The sequence below is a fragment of the Ambystoma mexicanum genome, chromosome 8 (assembly GCF_040938575.1).
Source record: "Ambystoma mexicanum isolate Mex_15411 chromosome 8, UKY_AmexF1_1, whole genome shotgun sequence".
NCBI lineage: Eukaryota > Metazoa > Chordata > Amphibia > Caudata > Ambystomatidae > Ambystoma > Ambystoma mexicanum.
The window spans coordinates 211195506-211219489 of NC_090929.1; the positions used below are offsets into that span (position 1 = coordinate 211195506).

At 48.7% G+C, this 23984-nt stretch overlaps 1 protein-coding gene across 1 annotated transcript in view; it reads right to left on the reverse strand.

Moving 5' to 3' along the window:
* Window positions 1–23984, reverse strand: part of WDR5 (WD repeat domain 5) — a 433335-nt gene that overhangs the window by 284350 nt on the left and 125001 nt on the right. Inside the window, exon 5 of the mRNA XM_069609613.1 lies at window positions 12629–12718. Coding sequence (XP_069465714.1) covers window positions 12629–12718 — 90 coding nt within the window. The remainder of the gene's footprint in view (window positions 1–12628; window positions 12719–23984) is intronic.

Sequence of the window (23984 nt, forward strand, 5' to 3'; positions counted from 1 at the left end):
GGTTGAGAGGGAGAGATCCTGATAAATTTGGAGCGGGTGACCTTGAAAGGAGAGTTCATCTCCGGACCGACTGATGGCGGAGATAGCTTCTTTAGTGGAGAAATAGTGTACTCTCGTTATGACATCTGGGGGCTGGTCGGAGTCTACTCCTCGTCGCGGACGAAGTCTGTGGGTCCGATCCAGCAGCAGTTGGGATTTATCTAGATGCGGGAGGAGAATTTGAAAGAGGTCTCCTATGTATCCTGCAAGATTTTGGTCGGGGACTGAGGACGGAACTCCCCTAATACGGAGGTTATTCCGACGAGCTCTGTTTTCCAGGTCCTCTTGTTTGTATTCGAGGATTTCGCACTTGTCCTGGAGGGCTCTTACTGTTTGCTGGATATCTCCCATGGCGGCTGTTTGGTCTTGGGAGCGATCCTCGATCTCACTCAGTCTCTGCTCCACTTCGGTCACCCTATGGTCTGTTTGTTCCAATTTGGAGGTAAGTTCCGACATGCAGGACCGAAACTCGGCTTTGATGTCTGCCATAAACGCCAACAGATCACCTCTGGTGGCTGGGGAGTCACCCCCCTCCTGGGAGAGCCCTGGGGTGGGAGTAACTGAGTCCGGTTTCTTTCCCTTATCAGGAGCGGTGAGCATGGTGGCAATGTCCACATTTTTGATAGCTTTCGACTGTCTCGACATGTTGGTGAGTCGTGGGTGGGGAGATGGTTTATGCGGCCCACCCTGTGGATGAGCGTCGAGGCTCTTGATTGAGAAAAGGGAAGCTGATTCCAAGCTTGGCCGGTGTGTAGTGGATTCGAGTGAGGGGGTGAACTCTCCAAATCTTGATGGTGGGCAGGTATGTGGGGCGTAAGTTCCGGTGGGGGGATTGAGTAACGTGCGCCCCCTTGAGACTAGGCCAGAGAGAGCAGAGCGGGTCGCCCCAAGGTGTAGGCAGTCAGGTCACCTCCGAGGCCGAAGGGGCCTACCCGTCAGGGGCAGCCCGGGATGAGAGTGTGGCCAGGTCGAGGCTCCAGGTGGGCGGCGTTGGTCAGGCCCTTCTCGGGGCTTGCCGCTGTGGGTCCCTCGATGTGACCCAGCTAGGACCGCTCCTCCTCCGAGGACCCAGGCTTGAATCGCCCGGTGGGGATGATAGTGGGAGGGGTCCCGGGTCCGAGCGGGGGCTCCAGATGGTGGTGTGGGCCGGGGCGCCCCAGGAGTGTGGCGTATGGAGGCCGGATCTCTGGGTCTTAGGTGGTGAGAGGTAGGAGCCCGCTGGAGGGCGGAGGGGGGGGGGGGGGCGGTGATGGCACGGCCCCCACCTCAGGCGCTGTGGAGGGATTTCTCTGCGTGGCCTCGGCGAGCCTCACCCCCAGCAGCTCCTACCTGAAGGGCACCGTCCGTATCGTCCCTCGTCGGGCAGTGCAGGCTCGGGCTGGTAGCGTCGGAAGCAAGGGTCGCCCCAGGGAGAGCACCGGAGGAGAGGTCCGGGGGGCTGATGTTGCTCCGCCGCGACCCGGGTGCTCGAGAAACTGAGCCGCGTCCGAATGCGGCCTCAGAAAGCTCTCACCGCCCTCCAGGGCCGGGAGACGAGCACGGCCGCCATCTTGGGATATCGTCGCTGCGGCCGGCTCGGTGAACCGGAGCGGCTAACTTCGTCTCCGTTGATCGTCGTGGTCCCCGCTTCAGCCCGGGTGGGCCTCAGGTCCTCCGACGTCCTTGGGATCAGCTGGGCTCCGGTATACGGGCGCGGAGCCGCATCAGGGGCCCAGAAGCGGCGGGCTTCGCACGGCGGGCCTCAGGGGAGCAGCCACATCGGTGGCGCTCCAAGCCACGCCCCGAACCTCTGCACTCTTATCCTTTGAGACTGTTGACCTTCAAGACCGTTTTCTTGATTGCAGTTACGTCTGCTCGCAGAGTGAGTGAATTGCAGGCACTTTCATCTAAGCCACACTTTACTGTGTTCCACAAGGATAGGGTTGTACTGAGGGTACGGCCATCCTTTCCATCTAAGGTAGTGTGTGAGTTTCATTTGAGCCAGAAAGTGGTACTTCCCGCTTTCTATCCTCCCCTCATCCTAGAAAGGAAAAGGAGCGACTCCATGATTGGACCCTAGGAGAGCTTTGAGCTTTTATATTTCTAGGACGTCCAGGGTCAGAGTGGACAACCAACTCTTTGTGGGGTAACACTGGACACCGATTGGGCCAGGCTGTTACCAAACAGACCTTGTCCAGGTGGATTATCCTCACCAATACTGAATGTTACAGATTGGCTGGCAAGCACCCTCCTGAGGGGTTGTGAGCTCACTCAACTAGGGGCGTGGCCACATCCACAGTCCTGCAGCGGGGAGTTCCTATTAGGAATATTTTTGATGCAGCGACGTGGGCTTCCATCCACACCTTCAACATTACTCCTTGGATACGCTCCATGGTCAGGATATGGCCTTTGGTAAAACGGTGCTTTATTCTGCCATCCGATTGGGTATTCTAAATTCTTCTCCCTCCTCCATTCACTGATACTGCTTTGGGAGTCTGTCAAAGATGTGGACTACGTTGAGGGAACAATCATTTCAAAGAACAAGTTACTTACCAACTGGTAATGTTCTTTCAACTGGATGTTCCTCCAATGTATTCCACATCGCCCTCTCAGCCTGCCGTTCTGGAGAATTTCCTATGCTATTGCAGCTTGCGTTCCCTCATGGTTATGTGCAGTCAAGCAGGGATTGTGTACGAGCATGTCACAGGCTATGGTGGAAAAAACAAACTGAGGCTGCGGGCGCTGTGCATCCCATTTATAACATCCGGTAACGCCGCCCTCGACGGAGGCCTTCAAGGGACATCGACCCGACGCCATTGACGCAGGAGGCCCTCTGCCGAAAAAAATTCCCAAGCAGCACAGCTGTGGACATTACATGTCAAAGATGTGAAACACGTTGGAGGAACATCCCGTCGAAAGAACATTACCAGTTGGTAAGTAACTTGTTTAATTGGTTATGCAAGATACCTTGAGTGTAAGAGTTTATTTGAATACCTGTAACTGTGAATCTTTGTGTAACTCCACTACTGCTCACATTTCCCCTCTTGAGATGAGCCTGGCTGCTCAACACGCTACCAAAACTGTGTAGTACAAGCTTCTACCAAAGGTTGGGTTGCCTATACCTGTAGTCATAGTTGTTTTTAGTGTTCCCAGAGGGTACTGCATTCAAACTTTGCCTAACACTATCAAAAATGTTAAAGATAAAAAGACAAAAGGGAAACCATTTCCCAATACAGAGTCTAAAAGACTGCTCAGTTTCCCCAATATAAATGTTTACAAAAGTGCAGAGGAGTGAAGCTGAAGGTATCACTTCCCTGTAAAAAGTCAGGACAGGTTCAAAAGCAAAACACTGCGGGATCTATACAAATCTGAAAGGAAATCTGCCAAAAGAGAAATCCTTCCTTGCACAGTGCAGCCCTTTGTTCTTCAACCACACCAACTAACTCGCCTCACCTCACTGTCCTTCTCCCGTAGCCGGCCACTGTGGGTGAATCTCAAACAATCGTCTGGTCCTGGGGTCTTGAAACGACCCCCATCTACAGAAGCTGATGGCTGAACCAGAGGACAACTGAGTAACGCTTCATCACCAGATTTCTTCACAGATGCTAGACACAGGTAGCAGCTGAATCTTCAATTATCAGTCTTGTCAAGGGCCTTCTGGGCCCTCCTGCACTTGCACTGATTGGTTATCGTTGGAACCCCCAATAATTGCTAAATGTGCAAAGGCCATTCCTGAAAAATCCAAATACATCTGCTGTAGATTTGCTTCTATGACAGGATACGGCTTTCCAGACGCCGCAGTGCCGATCCCTTTCTTCGGGTTGGTTTCCCGGTCTTCCAAAATGGTATACTATGGCATAAACTCAACCAGAGATGCGGAAAGTGCTTATTTAGACATTTTAAGAAAAGATAACTTTTCTTCAAAAGTCTGCCAAAATGACCAGAACTATTTACCCATACCCCTTTAAAAACACTTCACTGACCTAGACAGTAAAAGCATTTATCTGCCTGTAAATTCATTTTCTACTCTATGAAAGAAGTCAATGAACTTTTGAGAAAACTCCTTTGACAACCTTTTAAACATTGATACTTGCATATTTGCTTTGTTAAATTTACTTACCTATTAAATTGAGTCATCCTCTCTTCCCTTTTTCCAAATGAAGAATATATTTATACAAATTGTGTGTGTGGATAATCAAATTAGGGATGTGTGTAGAGTGTGTACTGTACACCTCTTAATCACCCCTCCCACCTTCTAAGCATGGGCTGCTATGCCTTTGTAGCACTAGGAGAGCCTGAAGAAGTTCGAGAAGTGGGACTTGCCTGAAAGACCAGAGAGGGTTTAAGTAAAACACTAACCAGGATGTGGGGCGAGTTTAATAAGCAAGATGGGGGGAGAGGTGGGTGGGTCGTCACTAAAACATATTTTGTAATTATGTTTTAGTTCAATTCAGTGGTCAAATTCATGGACATGGTATGCATACTGGCCAAAATGTCCATTGCAATGGCGTGGAAGACGGCGGGGGGCCCACAATACACCAGATGGCACAGTATATTGGAACACTGGTCGGGGGTATGGGGGCAATGGAGTGACCAAAGCTGGAGCAGAGTCGGGCCCTGCATACGAGGCCTGGAAACCATTGATCTGGGACATGTTCCACCCATCAGACGACAAACCCCCATGAACGAACAGAGCCCACAACTGGGATATATATAATCAACGGGCGATAGACTGTCGAAACCTGGTAAATTGACCAGGCACTTGCTCACCCACAGTGATCAAGCAATAAATACGTTTTTGTTGTTATAAAATGACCTGTTGAACTGTGGCAAAGACGATACATTAAGAAACTAAACGTTAATGTAATTCATAAATGCCAATAAAAACATTTTAAAATAAAATTAGTTCAATTCAGAATTGTTCATAATACAAACATTCATTCAAAATATATGGGATACATTACTCAACGTAATCGTATTTCTGATGCTTGTATCTGCTTAGATTCACATGCTGTGCATAGGCCGACATCTAGTGGAAGCTGCGGAGCATTACAGTTTGTTTTTCAAAACTCGAAAATGGGCGTCGACATAGGGCGCGCCAGTAATACTATCCCTAGTGTGACATCTGCTGTACCCATGATCCCTCACGCGTCTAGGACCCTCTGATTGTATTTATTCTGACATGGAGTAGCGCGAGTACAGATTATCCAAGCAGATAGAAAGATAAGACTACAAGCATCCATGCGCCTTCTCTCAGAGGGGAGGAAGGGTGGGTCGCATGTGAATCTAAGCAGATACAAGCATCAGAGTAGGATTACGGTGAGTAATGTATCCCTTCTGAGGCTTGTGGAATCTGATTAGATCACATGCTGTGCATAGATTATTAAGCAGTGTTAGAAGGAGTTGGGATGTGAGAAGGGTCATGAGCAAATAAATGTCTTCGAACCGCTTGTCCCATTTGAGTATCTGTCTTGGAATGAGTGCCAATGCAGTAGTGCTGAGTAAAAGTGTGAATAGAGCTCCAAGTAGCTACTTTGCAAATGGTGTCAAGGGGTACATTTGCAATGAAATCCAGAGTGGCCCCAATGCCTCTTGTAGAGTGGGCTCTTGGCGTGAAAGGCAGAGTTTTTTCAGAAAGGGAGTAAAACAGCTGGATACAATTTATAATCCACTTAGAGAAGGCACCTTTAAAGACGCGATCTCCCTCTCTGCCTGTAGCTACGGAGACAAACAGTTGGTCTGTTTCCTTAGCGGCCTGGTCTTGCCTACATAGTATAGGACCGCCCTACGCACATCTAGGGTGTGTAGTTTCACCTCAGCAGAGCTTTGGGGTTCTTGGAAGAAAGCCGGAAGCTCAATTGACTGGTTAACGTGGAATTTAGAAATAAATTTAGGTGAGAACCTAGTGTGTGTACATAAAACCAGTTTCTCTTTATGAACAGTAAAGACAGGATCCTGCACTGACAGAGCCTGAATTTCAATGACCCTTCTTATGGATGTAATGGCTACTAAGAAGGCAGTTTTATATGTCAGGTGTTTGAGACTGCTTTTATGCATGGGCTCGAATGGGGGGCCCATGAGTTTAGCCAGCACCACATTAGGGTCCCATCCTGGTGGTGGGTTAGAAATTGAAGGGTGGAGTCTCTTTACCCCTTCCATGAAGGCTTTAGCCACTGGTACTTTCCACCACGATACCTTGTTATGGGAGGTGGTGTATGCTGACAGTGCAGCCAGCTGTACCTTTAGTGAATTAAATACCAACCCTGCATCCAGCAGGTGGAGCATGTAGGTGACAATAGTGGAATGAGTGCAATCAACTGGGTTGATTTGCTTATTCTAGCACCAGATAACAAATCTTTTCCATTTATCAAAATAACAGTGCCTAATGTTGGGCTTCCTAGATTCCTTTAGGATGTCCATGCACCTCTGTGGTAAGTTGAGGTGTCCAAACTCTAGGACTTCAGGAGCCATGCTGCCAAGTTCATTGAGCTGGGTTGAGGATGCACTGTTTGACCTTGGTGCTGGGATAGTAGGTTGTACCAGCACGGGAGTCTGATGGGTTCGCACATTGCTAGCCTGCGCAGGTATGGGAACCACGGTTGTCTCGCCCACATGGGAGCAACTAGGATGAGCGTCATCGATTCCCTGTGCATCTTGTTGACCACCTTCCTCATTAGAGGAGTTGGTTGAAAAGCGCAAGCAAACATCCCTGACCAGTTCATCCACAGGGCGTTCCACTTGGAGCCTGGCTGGGGAAACCTGGATGCGAAGTCTGGGCATTGTCTGCTTTCGCTTGGGGCGAATAGGTCTATAGTGGGGAAACCCCACTGTGAGAAGATGTCTTCAACGACCTTCTCTGTGTAGAGACCACTTGTGTTCTCCTGGGAAAGGATCTCTGCTCAAGGCGTCTGCTAGTGAATTGAGATCCCCTGGAACATGTTTAGATGACAGGTAAATGTTCCGTCTGAGTGCCCATATCCAAATTTTCTGGACAGATGTGGCGAAGGAGTCCCTCCCTGCTTGTTTAGGTAGAACATCGCTGTTGTACTGTCTGTTAAGATCTGCACTGACAGGTTCAACAGGTGGGGCTCGAACGCTCGAAGCGCTCTGAATACTGCCAGAAGCTCTAGCAGATTGATATGATTCTTGCCCACTGTGTGAGACCAGAGACCCTGAGCTATGTGGTAAAGGAGGTGTGCTCCCCACCCTGACAGGGATGCATCTGTAGTGACTACAGCCTGTACTTCTGGATCGTAAAAGGGTTTCCCCTTTGACAGGTTCTCTCTTGTCCACGAGTGAAGACTTTGTACCAGTGTTGGCAAAACGACCACTAGATCGTCCCACTGACCACTTGCCTGAGACCACTGTTTCGCCAACCATTCTTGCATGGGACGCATGCGCAGGCGCACTTGGGGAACCAGGTAAATAAATGATGCCATCATGCCTAGCAAACGCATCGCTTTGCGCATCGTTATCTGGCGACTGGGCTGATATAGAGGAATTTGTAGTAAATTCCGAATTCTTTCTTTCGATGGAAAGGCCAACCCCTCTGGATTGTTTAGTACAGCTCCTAGGAACTGTTTGGAGGTGCTTGGCACCAGGCTTGATTTTTTTCTCGTTTATGGAGAAACCCAATTCGAAGAGGAGGTCCATCGTTCTATGTTTGAACTGCAAATTACTGGGGTCTCCCCCTTGATGAGCCAGTCATCCAGGTAAGGGTACACTGGGATAGCCTCCTTGCATAGGTGTGCCGCCACCATTGCCAGAACCTTGGCGAATACCCTTGGAGCTGAGGCTATACCGAAGGGCAGCACCTTGAACGGTTAGTGCTGACTGTCCACCTTGAAGCCAAGAATCTTCTGTGCGCTGGGAACATGAAAATATGCACCTTTCATGTCTAATGTTGTCATGAAATCCCCCTTTTTAGGAGGGGGATTACCTCTTGGAGAGTAGTCATGCGAAACTTTTGGGGCTTGACATACTTGTTTGCAGGGCGCAAATCTAAAACTGGGCGCATTGTCAAAACTTTTTATGGCACAAGGAAGTAAGTTGAATAAATACCCTTGTTTACCTGTTTGCCCGGGACGAGTTCTATCGCGTCCTTTTCTAGAAGATTGACGATCTCCTCGAGGAGGATCTTCTGGTGGTCCAAGGAATGTACTTTTTGTCGTGGGGGGTGGTTTCGAGGACGCTCGAGCAGTTCTATGCAGTACCCTGCGGACACTGGACAGCACCCATCTGTCTGATATGATCCCTTCCCAAGCTTGGGTGAAGTTGGTAATGCGTCCCCCTACTGGAGATGCATGGGAAGGGCCCCTGATCGCGGCATCACTGTTTTGCAGGAGGCGTGCCGTCTCTGCTGGGGCTGCCTCTACCCTTACCACAGCCCCTCTTGTTTCCCCTGTTGTAACTCTGGGTAGACTGCTGGTTGTTACCCCATGATGTACCCTGCCCCTGAGAATAGTTGGAGCCTCTTTGTGAATATTGGCCACATGCAGTGCTCCAGATAAGATTTGGAACTGGGAGTATTTTACTCCCTATTTTGGTAGTAAAAAGAATTTTTTGAGCGTAAAAATGTAAGTCCAATTCCCAATGAGAGTATTTATAAGCGAGTAAAAATATGATTTAACTGAAAAATGGAAATGTTTTTGTAATACTTATTAATTTGCACAGTTATTCATGCACATTAAAAGATGCAGGTTTACTTCTTCCAAATAAGCCTTTCAAATAGGAGTTTCTTCCTGTGGTACTACGTGCGCCACTTGTCCAAACGTATCCATGGAGCAGTGAGGGTGAAAGCAGGGGTGCAAGATTCTACATGTCTTTATCCTGTTTTTTGTTGGGAGTATTTTTACTCTCAATTTTAATTTTTTGGGAGTATTTGCCATTTTCTAGTGCGTAAAAGTGGCCGATACACACCTTATCTGTAGGGCTGGCCACATGGGTGACGAAAATTACCATTTCCTCTTTGATTTGGGGGTTTGTTGGTCAACTGTCCCAGGGATTTCAGAATCTCATACTAGTCTTTGGCATTTTTTTAATGCGTCCTCTACCGCCTTGCCAAACAGTAGATTAGGCTCCACCGGCGTGTCGATTAAGGATGCTTGTGTCTCGGGTTTAAACCCTGACTGTCTTAACCAAGCATGCCTCTTAATGACAGTGCTCTCTGCTATTAGCCTGCCGGCGTTATCCACAGCATCAAAGGTTGCCTTAGGGATGCAACCGGACACGGCTCTCCCCTCCAACTGTGCCAACTGATCCTTTAAAGGTTCTGGTGCTGAGTCGAGTGCAGCTACTTGCTCCCACTGGTGGCAGTTATAACTAGCCAGCAGAGTGGTGGAGTTGGCAATCCTTGCCCAATAGGTGGAAGTGGAGGCTACCTTCCTTCCCAACCCGTAGATCTTCTTGCTCTCCTTGTTGGGGGGAGCCTCACACGAAGATAGAGGCGTTCCCGCCCTCTTCCGGGTATTAGTCACTACCAGGGAGTCAGGTTTCAGTTGCCCCCTTGCTGATTGGGCTGCCCTGAACAATTTTTCGATTCTGGGGTTTAATGCCCTGGTGAGGTTAGGATTGAGAAGGGAGGGATCAATTCTTCTTTGTATAGACTTGAGAATAGGGATGGTATGGGCAATGGGTTTCTTTTCTCCTACTAGTTCCTCGGCAAAGTCCCTCTCCTCCTGTGCTCCCCGAGTGTCTATGCGGAAGTGTTCTGCCACTCTAGACAAAACCTCATTTAGGAGAGGTTGGTTGTCGACTGGAGAGTCGGTAACCTGAGGTTCTTTGCCTACCGGGGAGTCTATTCTGCAGACTTCTGGGTCATCTTCCTCCTCCTCCTCTTGGTCCTCGTCATCCCCATAGTAGTCCACCCCAGTTTGGTCATCCAACGTTACCAATTATGGATCCTCATCTTGTAGTGGATCCTCACTATACTAAGTGTATGGCTGTACGTAGAAAGGGTCAGAAGACCAACTGCGTTGGTGCCTCAACTGGAGGTTTCTTACCAGGGGGTTGTGAGTACCTAGACCCTGAGGGAGTAGCCCCGTCAGGGGTATATGAGAGGAAGTGATCTGGGTTCTTGGCATAGCAGTCTGCTAGGGATGACATTCTAGACATAACTGTCTATATCCTCACTGGACCATTCTTTGGAGCTGGTGATTATCCTTTCCTGGGAGCGTTTCCCTGCTATGACCTGACTGGACCTATGGGCTTGTGCAGGGGTCTTGGCTAGCTGTTTATCAGAAGACTTAGCACTGTCTTTATGTAGCAGAGGTGCAGAAGAAGGCTGGGATGTTTTCTTCTGCTGTTTCTCCCCCCCCCCCTATGAGTGGAAGAGTGCTTCCCTGGTGAGCTTTTCGACGTCTGGCGCTGAGATTCGGGGGTAGAGTCCCTTTCCTTAGAGTGAGGACGTCGGGATACGGGAGCAGCCGTCAAGCGGTCTGCTGACGCCGATGCCTGGAGCGCGGCCTGGGGATGGAGGTTGGCTTCGTCTTCCGACGATCGTACCTCCATAACTTTGGTGAGTGAGGCACTCTTGGCAACAGTGGATGGTTGCCTGGTGTCATGCGGCAATCTTGACCGAGAACGCCCAGGACACCGAATCGGTGGACCACTGTGTGCCTCTTTCCGAGAACTCGACACGCACGTCGAGTCTAGGTTGGACTTCGAGTGTTTAGTGGAAGTGGTGTGGGTAGCACTCGTGTCGCCGGGTGTGCTCCCCATAGCTGCCCTGCCGGACAACCTTCCAAGGACGGGGACTTGCTCTTGGCTGTCTTTCAACACCACTTTGCCCTCGCCGTCCGATAGTACGGCGTCGCTGCCATCACTGAAGGTGCCCTCCGCTTCCATGACTTCTCGTTGCCTGGCGTGGTGGGCCTAAAGTTTGGTCGAACGGTCCTTTAGAGTCTTAGCCTTGAACCGGCTACACGCTCTGCAGTTCACCTCGGGGTGGTCCCTCGGCAAGCAGAGGTTACAGGTGGCGTGTCTGTCAACCCAAGGGTACTTGCAGTTGCACTTGGGGCAAAATTGGAAAGGTGTACCCTCCATGCGCACCCTGTGGCAGCAGGCTAGTGTGTGTATAGAGTTATGTACCACCCCCCACTCTCCCTACTTGCAGGGCCGAGGCCAGAGGCCTTCCGAGGCCCAAAGTCCCCCATACAGCTCTCAACGGTTGTTTTCTTCTCCGGGCCGGCATCAAGCTTCGAAATTTGGTGACTCGACGTGGGGATGGAAGAAACGGGGAAATATTATACTATTTGCAAAATTATGGCTAAAAGCCAGGGAACTCCGCAGAATGCTTCCGACAAGTATGGCAGAAAAAAACAATTTGAGGGTCCTAGACACGTGAGGGATCATGGGTACAGCGGACATCACTAGGGATAGTATTACTGGCACGCCCTGTGTCGATGCCCATTTTCGAGTTTCGAAAAACAAACTAATACTCTGCAGCTTCCACTAGATGTTAGCCTATGCATAGCATGTGATCTAAGATTCCACAAGCCTTAGAAATATATATATAAAAATATATCACAAATGAATGTATACATAACCACAGTTTAATTAATAATTCTACCCATAAAAATAAGATGCAAATATCAACACTTGATTAAGATCAACAGAAATCATATGCTGAATACAGCTTTACCCCCAAATTACAATTTTGCTTTCAGAACATCATGTATTTCATGGTAATCACCATTAGTCTTACAAGTTCATGGGATCCTTGAGGTTTCTGAACAAGAACTCAATTTTTGTCCAAAATTGATAAAGTGCCACATGTTTGGTTGTGTTCTCTGTTTAGGCAAATGTTCCAAAAGTCTATGGATTTCATGCTCTCGTATTCGTGGACTAGCTTTCCCAAGGAGGTCATATAGAAGGGGACCAATTAGGGACAGCCAGTGAAAACGTCTCGAAGTTAGTGGTACAAAGGCAAATTAGACAGTATCGCTCTTCTGCCTACAGGCCCTATATAGCTCCCCAAATAGCCCGTAATGGTAGTATATCACAGCACATCATAATGCGCATTCGTCGTATTCCTGGATGAGGCCACTGAAAGCAATACCTCTGGGGCCTACAGCCTCACAGTGTTCACAGCTGAGTAGCCTTTTAGTTTAGGTGATAGTAGTTGCAGCACCATTCCCATGTATTTAGTTTCCTGCAAAAGGCACCTTTTACTGTGCTGAAATCATTACAGCGATTTGGATCCGGGTGGCATTCCATTAGGTCAAATTAGTCATTGCTCATTGTTCAATTTAGTGTAATTCGTTCCTCGTACTAAAGGCTCTTTAATTTAGGCACTTTCATTGAGAACTCACCAGGGAACAGTTGGGTAAACAATCTATAAAAAACTTTAAAAATACACAGGTCCTTGGGAGGGTCAGGATGGAAAAAGCAGTTCCATCTTGGTCCATCAAGGCGCGTGTCCAGACTAAAGTGTTCGAAATGAAAGAAAAAAAAATCTACGCCAAAATAATAATTATTTAACAGAAAGACTTGAAGCTAGGTGGACAAGGAATAATGATGGCAAAAACAGTGATGTAGTCCTTGTGGCAGGTTGCGAACAAAATACACTCATTTATTTACTTAGAAACAAAAATGATGCATATGCTCTTACCGAACTGACATCCCAGATCTTTAATGTTTTGTCATCAGAAGCGGAGACAAGAAGGTTGGAATCTGATGACCAAGCAACATCAGATATTCCCTGATTAAAACAAAAAATGAATACAAATCAGTTTAAAATGGCCTTTAGCAAAACAAAACAGTAATTCCTTAGTATTAGGTGAGTTTTCATAGAGTCCGACGTGGAGGTAAGACTTTAGTAAACTATCCCAGTGGTTTGTAGATCCCCCAACTCTTAGTATCAGTCTGTACTACTGCTGACACATTGGTAGAGTGACAGTGCAGTCAGGCTTATCTTAAGAGGAAAATGAGATCTGTAGGTAAGCACACTGAACCCAGTTAGACATGTACATCAAAGAAGCACTCACACATAGTTTATATGAAATTATATATTATATTTACACCAGAACCACCTTAAATACTTCATACGTTTACACACCACCACTTTGTAATACTTTAGAATACACTTCACAGGACGCTACTTAGTTTGTGATTGTTCGCGATTACATTTGTTGCAACGCTAGAAAGTTAAAAGGCAATGCTATCATATTATCAGTAACTATGTGCACTTGCGGTTCTTAGCAGAAATACAGTAAAACAAGTTACTTACCAGCTGGTAACGTTCTTTCGGCTGGATGTTTCCTCCAACGCATTCCACATCTGACAAATAATGTTCACAGCTGTGCACTTCGGAAACTTTTTCGGCAGAGGGTGTCCTACGTCGATAGCGTCGGGTCCATGTCCCTTGATGGCCTCCGTCGAAGACGTCATCAAAGAATGTTATAAATAGGACAGACGGCGCACGTAGCCTCAGTTTAAGTTATTTTTCCCCCAGAACGTGTGACCAGTCTGATGCCTGTTGGACTGCATTTAGCCTTGCGGAAACAAACTGCAATCGCATAGGAAATTCTCCTGTGGAATGCGTTGGAGGAACATCCAGTCGAAAGAAAGTTACCAGCTGGTAAGTAACTTGTTCTTCGAATGGATTGTGTCCTCCAACGCATTCCACATCTTTGACAGACTACCAAAGCAGTACCAGTAAATGGAGGAAGGAAAAGAATTTAGAATACCCAATTAGATTGTGGAATAAAGAACCACTTTCCCAAAGCCCATATCCAGGCAATAATGTTTTACAAATGTATGGATTGAAGCCCAAGTAGCGGCATCACAAATATTCCTAATAGAACACCCTGCTGAAGGGCGGTGGAAGTAGCCACGCCCCTAGTGAAATGAGCTCTCAACCCTTCAGGAGGGTCTTTACCCGCCAACCGGTAACACTCTGTAATGGTAAGGATAATCCACCTGGACAAGGTCTGTTTGGTAACAGCCAGGCCCAATCAGTGACCAGCATATCCTACAAAGCGTGGATCGTCCACTCTGACCCTGGACATCCTAGAAATGTAAAAGCTAAGAGCTCTCCTAGGATCGGGAGGAGGGTAGAAAGAAGGAAGAACCACCTTCTGACTCAAATGATATTCAGAGACTACCTTGGGTAGAAAAGAAGGACGTACTCGCAGTACAACCCTGTCCTTGTGAAACACAGTAAAGGGTGGCTTAGATGGAAGTGCCTGCAATTCACTCACTCTGCAAGCGGAAGTAACCGCAATGAAGAACACAGTCTTGAAGGACAGTAATCTCAAAGGAAAGAGTGCAAGGGTTCAAACGGAGCACCCATGAGAAATCTCAAAAACCAAATCCAACACCGGCACCTGGAAAGGGGACGGCGGGAATACCTTAGTCAGTCCTATAAAAAACTGAGAAATCAAAGGAATCTTAAAGTAAGAGCATTCTTCAGACGAGTGCTTAAAGATAGACAGCGCCACCAGGTAACCTTTAATGGTACCCACTTGAAGGCCCCTGTGGGCCAAAGAAAGTAAGATACAAAACCATAGGAATGGAACACTGAAAAAGATCAACATTGTGATCCCTGCACCAGTTGCAGAACTTAGGCCAACGGCACAGGGATTTTGTTGCAAGCCAAAAGCAACACCTCCAGCACGTCATCCGGGTGGCCCCAATCCTTATACCTCAACCTTTCAGATACCAAGCCAGGGGGAAAGAGAAAGAGAAAAAGAAAAAAAAAAAGAGAAAAAGAGCTCTCGGCGGGGAAGCCAGCCTAGAGGGCAGATGGACATTTCCAGAAGGTCCAGGTACCACGCTCTCCTGGCCCAATCTGGAACAATGAGGATCATGTGGGAACTGAACCTCAGCAACACTTGAGGAATGACGGCGACTGGAGGAAACGTGTACAGCAGTGGGAATGACCAATCCACCACGAACACTTCTCCCAAGGCTCCTCTTGGGGGAAATTCTCTTGAGCAGAATCCCTCACACTTCCGGTTGACACTGGTGGCCAAGAGATCCACTTGCGGGGTTCCCCAAAGGGCGAAGATATCCTGAAGGACTTCCTGAGCCAACTCCCACTCGAGAGAGACTGTGCTCTGCCTGCTCAGAGCGTCCGCCGCCGCATTTCCGTCGCCGGCCAGATGAACTGCCGAGACCGAAATTTCCTGCCGGATGGCCCAGAACCAGAGCTGCATTGCCTCTCTGCGCAACGGGAGTGACCCTGCCCCCCCCCCCTTTTTTTTGTTGAGGTAATGCATGGCTACTGTGTTGTCCGTCCTGACCAGGACACTCTTCCCCCGTACCGAGGGCAGAAAAGCCTTCAGGGCTAGCCTGATGGCTCTCAGTTCTAACAGATATGTGAGTCTGGACTCCGGTGGAGACCAACGACCGCTGGCAGTCAAGTTGTTGGCATGAGCGCCCCATCCTGTGAGGGAAGCGTCCATCACTACAGTCACCTCCGGCCACGGTTGCCAAAACTGTTCCCCTTCATCAGGTTCCCTTCGTTCACACACCACAGAAGGTTCTGTGAGACCGAGGGTGGGATCATAACAGGATCCGTCATCTTGCCAGAGAACTGCGACCACTGCATCTTGAGGACCCATTGCAGGGATCTCATCCACAGCCTGGCCTCTGGCACCAGAAAAATGCAGGAAGCCATGAGGCCGACCAACCTTAAGAGGTGGCACCGAGAGGATTCAAAGCTAGCTCGGGAGAGCGCGCCTGGATCAGCCAGTCGTCCAGGTATGGGTAGATGTGAATCCCCCTCACCTGAGGTACGCTGCCACCACCACCATGAGCTCGGTGAAAACCCTCGGGGCGGAGGTCAATCCGAACGGCAGGACCCGAAACGGAAAGTGCGAGTCCCCAGACACAAACCTCAGGTACTTCCTATGCGCGGGATGGATCGGCACATGGAAGTATGCATCCTTGAGGTCTAGAGACACCAACCAATCCTGAAGTTGAAGGGGCCTGGAGGACTTAAGAAAGAGTGACCATCTTGAACTTGTCCTTCCTGAGATGATTGTTCAACCAACTTAAGTCCATGATGGGTCTCAATCTCCGTTTTTCTTTGGGATCAAAAAATAAGGGGAATACGATCCCTTGTTCCTCTTCGCTACAGGCACAAGTTCTATGGCGCCTTTCTCCAGCAGGGGCAAGATTTCCTGCACAAGGAGCGGATCCGGACTCTTCAAATAGTGTATTCCCGGTGGATTGTCGTGAAGCCGCTGAAGGAAAGGAAGGCAGTAGCTGTGCGCTATGGTATCCAGAACCCACACATCTGAAGTAATGGCACGCCATTCTTCGAGATGCTGTGACAGTCTGCCCCCAACCGGCAAACCATGGGACATTGCCTCACGACTTTTTGGAAGCGGCTGCGGCAGTGCCTGAAGGCAAAGAGGCAGCTGCCTGAGCGGCTTTGGCACCACGATTTCCCCGACCACCACGGGTACTTTAACGCTGGCCCCTTTGACTGGCGACCCCTCTCATTCTACCAAAAGAGGAGTAGAAACAAAAAGGAACCTCCCCTCCACTACTGTCCCCTAGGATGAAAAGGAGAGGTTGACGCACCGCGCCGCTTGAAGACTTCACCGCAGCTTTTGAGGTCTGCAACCTCTCAAGGCTCTCCTCAGCCTTGCTGCCAAATAAATGTGAGCCATCAAAGGGCATGTTCAGAAGACGGGCCTGCACATCCGGAGCAAACCCCAACTTCTGCAACCACGCAAATCTGCGTATAATGGTGCTCGCAGCCATGGACCGGCTCACACGGTCAGCCGTATCCAAACCAGACTGTAGGGCCTCACACATGGCAGCCTTGCCATCCTGCACGATAGCAAGGAAAACATCCCTTTCTTCACCCTCGGGAATACGCTGAGCCGCAAAAGCAACAATTCCACAGAGTGTGTGTAAACTTTGCTAAGGCATACGTGGAGTTGGCCGATTTCAAGGCCATGTTCCCAGCAGAAAATACCTTCTGGGCCCAACCGTCGAAGCGCTTGTCGTCCCTATTTGGAGGGATGGTAGGGTACGCCGCCTGCCTCGAGGTGGCCGTAGCTGCCTGAACCACCAAACGTTAACGGAAGGGCGGTATTTCTTAGTTACATTTTCATCCACAGCCGCAAGAGAATCCGGGGACTGCCAAGCAGCTGCCACCCTTTTCTGCAAGGTAGAATGAAATGGCAAAACATGGTCAGAAGACGGACCTTGATCCAAGATGTCCGTCCGATCATCTTGCACAAAGTCTTCTGGAGGACTAGACCAGCCCAGATACTCCGAGACTCGTGCCATGAGTCTCCTATAAGACTCCTCCGCATGAGCCACAGGCGCGGGTCTACCAAACTCCACTTCTGGGGAAGTTTCCAGTCAACTTGCATCATGGAGGGTCTGCCTCAAATCCTCCAGCTGACTGTACCCAGGAAAAAAACTATCATCGTCAAGGTCACCAGGTTCCTCAACCTCCGACCTTTCCTCCTCTTCAAAAATGTCATCCAGAGGGAGTTCAAACCCAGGTCTGGGGACAGAAGAGGGTCTGGAGGCCAAAACCGGCCTCACTGACTTCGATGTAGCCTTCCTTTGAGGATCCATGATGTGTGGGTACGCCAACAGTAAATTGTGAGAAAAGAATTCCCCAAGGCACTGATGGCGCCGAAGGCTTCGACGTCGAGAGTCCTCAATAGGTTGCTGTTGCAGTCTCACTGGGGACGAGGACTGAGACCTAGAGACATCTCTTGCAACCTTGCGAAACCTTTTCCGTATGGGACCTCGACGGCACCCGATGTGTGTTGCGACGTGAACCCGAGCCCGAAGGAGTGCGAGCCACACACCGAGACCAATCCAGGTCGGCGTTGTCAGAAGGCGCGACCGGACCAGTGTCCTGCAATTGAAAAATGGCCATCATAGATTTCTTGAACGCTGCCCATTCCTCCGGAGTCGGGGACTTCGTAGGGCACGTAACCCTCCTCGACATCATCCTCCGAGGAGGACGACAGGGAAGGCAACCGGTGACGGCGCTTCCACGAGTACCGGGACGAGGTAAACGAGTGGCGGGAACCACTCCGGGACCGAGATCCCGGTATTCCTTCCGACGCAGAGAGTCACCCCTCGAGTCATCACTGGAAACCCACTTGGACTTGGAAGGACCTACCTACCTGGAGCTTCCCCTTCCACAAGGCCTTTGCAGTCAGCGACTGGCATTTCGAGCAGTCAGTGTTGTGCGACTCGCCAAAGCACCACAAACAAATGCGGTGGGTGTCGGTGAGTGACATTTGCGACTTGCAGTCCCGGCAGGTCTTGAAACCGGACCAATGAGTCGGAGTCGTCGAAGAGAAAGACATCTTCAATGAAGAAAACACACGAGGTGCGCCGATTCTCACGAAGTTAACACATTCACAGAAAAAACAGAACTGAGGCTACGGGCGCCGTGCGTCCTATTCATAACATCCTATGACATTGTCCTCGAACGAGGCCCTCGAGGGACATGGACCTGACGCAGGACGCACTCTGCCGAAAAAAAGTTTCCTAAGTGCACAGCTGTGGACATTACATGTCAAAGAAAGCGTTGGACACAATCCATTCGAAAGACATTTTGTCATGATGCCTACCCCCGGGGCACCAAACCAGGTCCAGCAAACCCGGAAGCAGGCATAAAGTTATTTTGAGCAAGCCCAAAAACCCCTGCTAGGGGCCGTTTGGGTGCGGTCCTGGCGCCTATGGCGCCAGGCTCATATGGAGAGTCAGTCCTGGCCCCATAGGCACCAGGCTCAGAGTAGAACTTACCTGATGCAGACCATGCTGCAGAGCTCCAAGCCAAATAAGGCTTGGAAGGGACTATTTTTTACTCGGGTTGGGGCTGGGAAGGCATACTTACCTGGGACTACTTTGGAGGCCATTTAAACCACACCCGAAGAGCAGCACACGCTTCGCGTTATTCTGCATCCAGCAGCGTAACGGTCACCGTGTCTGCAAGCCTGCATCCAGTCTTCTGCCACACCCGCCTAGAGTCTGCAGCTCCTAGAAAAAAAGGGAGGAACAGAAGGAGAAGAGGTTAGAATAAGAGCAAAACCTTCTATCCTTATCTGAATTCCCGATCCACCGCGCCTTCGAGCTGGAAGAAAGAAGCATTTTAAGCGCGCCGCCTCGCCTGCTGCAGCGCCGCACTGAACTCACCGGCCTTCGCAGCATCCTCACGATCCACCGCATCCTTCTGCACATTCCCGCCGCACTCTGGCACCTAAAGGGAACACAAGAACAGCAAAGGTGAGCCAAGGGAATAAACAGAGGCAATAGTAACTACCCCCATAGACTTACCCGATTACTGCCAGGGGTACTATTCCTCTTCACGGGTCAGCGCAGTCTCCCTTGCATCCTCGCCATACCCCGGCCTCTAAGGGGAACAAAAGGACAAGGTGAGACAAAGGGACAAACAAGGGGAATTCTTCTCACCACAATAGACTTACCTAATTTTACTGCCGGCGGCATTATTCCCCGAACTTCATATTTTCTCTCCACACCTGAATAAGGGAGCAAGCAACAGGTTACATTGTGGCCTTATTTTATTGAACTGTGTAGGATAAGCCAAATCCTTACCTGAACTTCGTCAGCTACCACGACAAATTCTTCGTTGGGGTCAAACTGCAAGGAATCGGACAAGAGTGAAAGTCAGACATGTGAACTCTTACGAACTACATACTTTTCGTAGTCAATATTGTTCTGGAACTCACCAATTCCTTCGAGCCAGTGAAGCAACTGGTTATCAACGCGCCCCTGCGCTCAATGCAGGATGGAGAGCTCACCTTTTCAAACCATCAGGTGAGACTATAAAAGGGAACATCAAAGGTGATCTGTGGGGAGAACAGCGGGGGTGGTGGGATTTATGCTCAACTCCACGGGTGGTTAATTCCCTTTCTCCATTTGCAGAAGAATATTCCTACGGGCCAAGCAAACGAAGCTAGGTGGGCCAGTCCAGTCCGTCATCGCGGCCCTACGCGTCACATTGGTGGAGACCGCAGCTGTCCAGTTCAGATCGACGCCTCTGTGGGAGCCAGGTGAGTGTAACAGATTACTCTGCATACACATAAGCAAGTGACTTTAGGGAAGGAAAATGATTAGTTAGTATAACACTAGCACTGTTCAAGCGTCTACAGATGGTTTCTTCGCACAGCAAGTCTGAATTCGAAAACGCACCCCTAGATAAAGGCAGTTCGGAGAGGGCTCAAAGTCTTGACAAGCAGCAGAATACAAAGAGTTCCTATGGATTTCTTCAAATCTCTTGTCTTTTCGTAAGCAGCAAGTTAACCAACTGTGGAGACCCTGTTAAGAACTCGACAAGGGGACGGACACAAGAAGCAGCTTAAGCCCGAGGTAAGGGTGGCAAGGTAAGGGTGGTGGGGGGGCCTACCCTGGACACCTCTGAGTGCACTCCAATGCTCTGGCGCAACTTCACAGATCAAGGTAAGCAATATCTTTGTCGTGGTTGTATTCTCTTCGATATGGCTGTGCTGGAGCCCACCTCCAGATTCCTGGGTCCAATGGCAAAAGTCAGGACAATGGACGGGACCTCACAGCAGCAGCCTCGAGGAAGGACCTCAGGCACGGCTTTCATCAGCTTCTTGGGTCACTCTCTGGGTTTGGTGCCTTTTCTGCTGCACCGACAAAGGATGCAGTTCGCCCAGTCAATCATCTTTGCTTCACAGTTGTGCACTCTGCTAAGCCGGTCTGGGCGAGTTGGCTAGGATCTCTGGAGTGTCCTTGAAGGGTCAGCAAAGATTTGCACAAGTGCAGCCTTTCCAATGCCGTTGGAATGGGCAGCAGGTTTACTGGCATTGGGGTTTCCCAGCTCTGAAAACTCACAGGACCTCGGGAGATGGTGGTTAGCGAGAATTCTGAAAAATGTGCTAATAACCTTCTACCTTAGAGACCCCCAGCACTTTTGCTGGAATACAGGACTTTTAATTTCTAACCTGGAGAGAGTGAGCCCTTTTTTCATTATCTCATGTATTTTTATTGTGATTTTGACGAAGTGTTTCTTTTTAATTTTTGGAATCGGACAAACTCCATAGGCATCATCTTTTACATTGTGAGACACAGCACCTTCAGTGCAGTGGCACAGGGTAGTCCCTTAGATTTCCCAAAGGTTTAAATACCTTCTCTTGGTGAAACAACTGTTTCCAAAAGCAGTGAAGTGAAGTGAAATTGACAACTTACATTTTGTAACTTTCCAGCCCCAGCACACATTATCTTACCATTGGGTGCTGGAGGGGTTACTTAGTATCCCCTTTGTCTAGTTTCTCATGTAACATTTTTATGTTACCCTTTCTACAATTAATGGCTGGTAGCAGTGGTTTACTTTTCACTAACATTGTTTTTACAGCGGGCAACGTTTGCAGCAACAGTAAGGCACCGATGGGTGCCAATTGTGTCAAAATGGGCCAGTTTTCTTTTACCATTTCTTTGTGGAAAGGTCCTTCGAGTTTTTCACTGTGCGCCAAACCAAGTTTGATCTCTGTTTATTCGCCTTTGGCGGGCTTCAGGAGTGAAACCCGCCTCTGGCTCCAGAGTGTCTGGGGAAGGCAGGAAGTGAGGGCGGTGCCCAATACTCCCTGTACCTAGTCTCCAAGGAGACCTAAATGCACTCTGTGATGATTGGCTGGCTGACTGTCCGGCAATGACAGCCACCCTGCTGGGTGAGTGGCAGATAGGCTGGAATGAATGGGAGAGAACTGAATAAAAGGCGAGTCTCCTGGCTTGGAAGGCAGAGTCAACCACTGGTCGAAGGAACTGAAGAAGAGCTTGAAGAGGACGACTGCTGCAATTCCTGGACCGTTGGTGTGCCTGGTGAAGCCCTGCTGCAGGTCCGAATTACCAAGTTCACATCGACAGAGAAGCCCTGCAAGGGCGACTTCTCCCTTTGAGTTGGTGGGACCAATGAACTCCCAAGTAAGCCACCGGGACACCCATCTCGGAGCTGGTTGAATTTCCTCAGAGTTGCTGCAGACTGACACCAGATTGTGTGCGTTGCTTGTAAGCTGGCCTAAAGCTTTTGGAAGATCCGTCGGACTCTCACGAAGCAGGACTGACCAAGCCTGACCCCCCTCCCCCTCAGTTGAGTACAGGACCTCAGATGTGAGGAAAGTCCACCTTGACAGCCAGGAACCGTGCTTATTGCCATTTGCTGTACAGCAAGGAGCTGAAACGTGAAACAGCCACTGAAAGTAAAGATTGCCCGTTGCCAGCTTTGACGGTGCCAGTACAGTGCAGGAGACGCCCCTATCCCCACGTCCTCCCTCTTGTCCCCACGACTGAGGCCCAGGAACAGTGAGATATGCAGAGCTGTACAGGAACAGAAGTCTTCAGCTGCATCTTTTTCTTCTTTACTAAGGTACTGTAAAACTAGCCTAAGAGAACTTAACTCTTACTGTGGAAGTGCTTGTAACTTCTGCAACTCACAAGTCTAATCAGCTTGTGGCCCTACATTTGATAGATTCCTAAGAAATTGAGCAAAGACTTTTCCATTTACTTACCTGAAGTGCTGCATTCTAAACAAAGACTTTGGCCTATCGACTTTGGCTTGGCCTATTGAATTCAATGACTCTTGTAAGTGCTATCTGAAAGTATTTTCCCTGCTTAAAAATATTTTAAGTTCTTGTGTTCTAATAACCTTTGCCTTTCACCAACTTGTAAAGAGTATTCTGAATGCCAACAGTAAGTTATTAATGTCCCCAGCACCCTTGTTACTGAAGTCACATGTGGGTATAAGTTGTGTCTGTGGGCCATCCCAAAAGGCCTCGTCTGATCCAGAAACTCAAAGTGTATAGTATTGAAGTATATGTGTGTTTTACTGTTCAATTGCTCCCTTCTGAAGAAGGCTTTATAACTGACTGATAAATAATTTAATTGTTTGTGCAAGAAACCTTGAGTGTAAGTTTATTTGAATACCTGTAACTGTAAATCTTTGTGTAACTCCACTACAGCTCACATTTCCCCTCTTCAAATAAGCCTGGCTGCTCAACACACTACCAAAACTGTGTAGTACAAACTTATACCAAAGGTTGGGTTGCCTATACCCGTAGTCATAGTTGTTTGTAGTGTTCCCAGGGAGTACTGCATACAAACTTTGCCTAACACTGGTGGCAGCGGTGGGATATATTGTAGAGTTGTTACATTTAGAGTTTACTTTACCTTTGTTTAAATAGTAACCTTCACAAGGCTAAGCTCCACTAGAAAAGCAATTGTAACATGCCAGATATGGATAACATCAGACAGGAAGCACTGATCATTTTCACAGTAGAACAACTGAAAGAAATGTGTAAAGTCAGGTCTCTCCCTGTTAAAGGAAAGAAAAATGAACTTACTGCAAGATTGTTAGAAAATCAAAGTCTGGGTAGTAGGCCTGTCACACCTACTAATCTAGGAAATGTGGAAAAGGATGAGGATTATTCAGAGTCTAACTCTAATTGAAGAGTCTGAAGAGTTATAGGCTTCTCAGGATGTGAGCCCTCTTTACTTCAACAGGCCCTTATGCCTCAACCTTTAGCCACAAGGACCCTACAAGGTCCAGTACTGAGTCCAGAATGTGTCTCTCTTTAAAAGACGAGGCTTGAGTTAGAGTTTAAAAGATTACAAGTCCAAGCTGAAGCCACACATCAAGATCTCAAACTAAGGGAAATGGAACAACATGCTCTTGAAATTAAGAAATTGTCTCTTGAAAATGTTTCTATCCCAGAGTCTTCTAGGTCTTCCAGTCCCAAGAGACCTTTCATGCCTAAGGAAGCTGTGAGTAGGTATGAGGTGAAACTTGATCTTTTGGATTGGTTGGGTGCTTTTGAATATAACTATGTGATTCAGGCCTTCACAGGGAATCAGTTGATTCCTTGGCTTTTGTCTAGGCTCCCACAGGTTGCAACTGATGCTGTAATGGAGGTGGGGGAACTTGAAAGATTGGAGTATGAAAATGTGTAGCTAGCTTTGATGGCTAGATTTGGGAAAACTCATTCCCGGTACCTTCG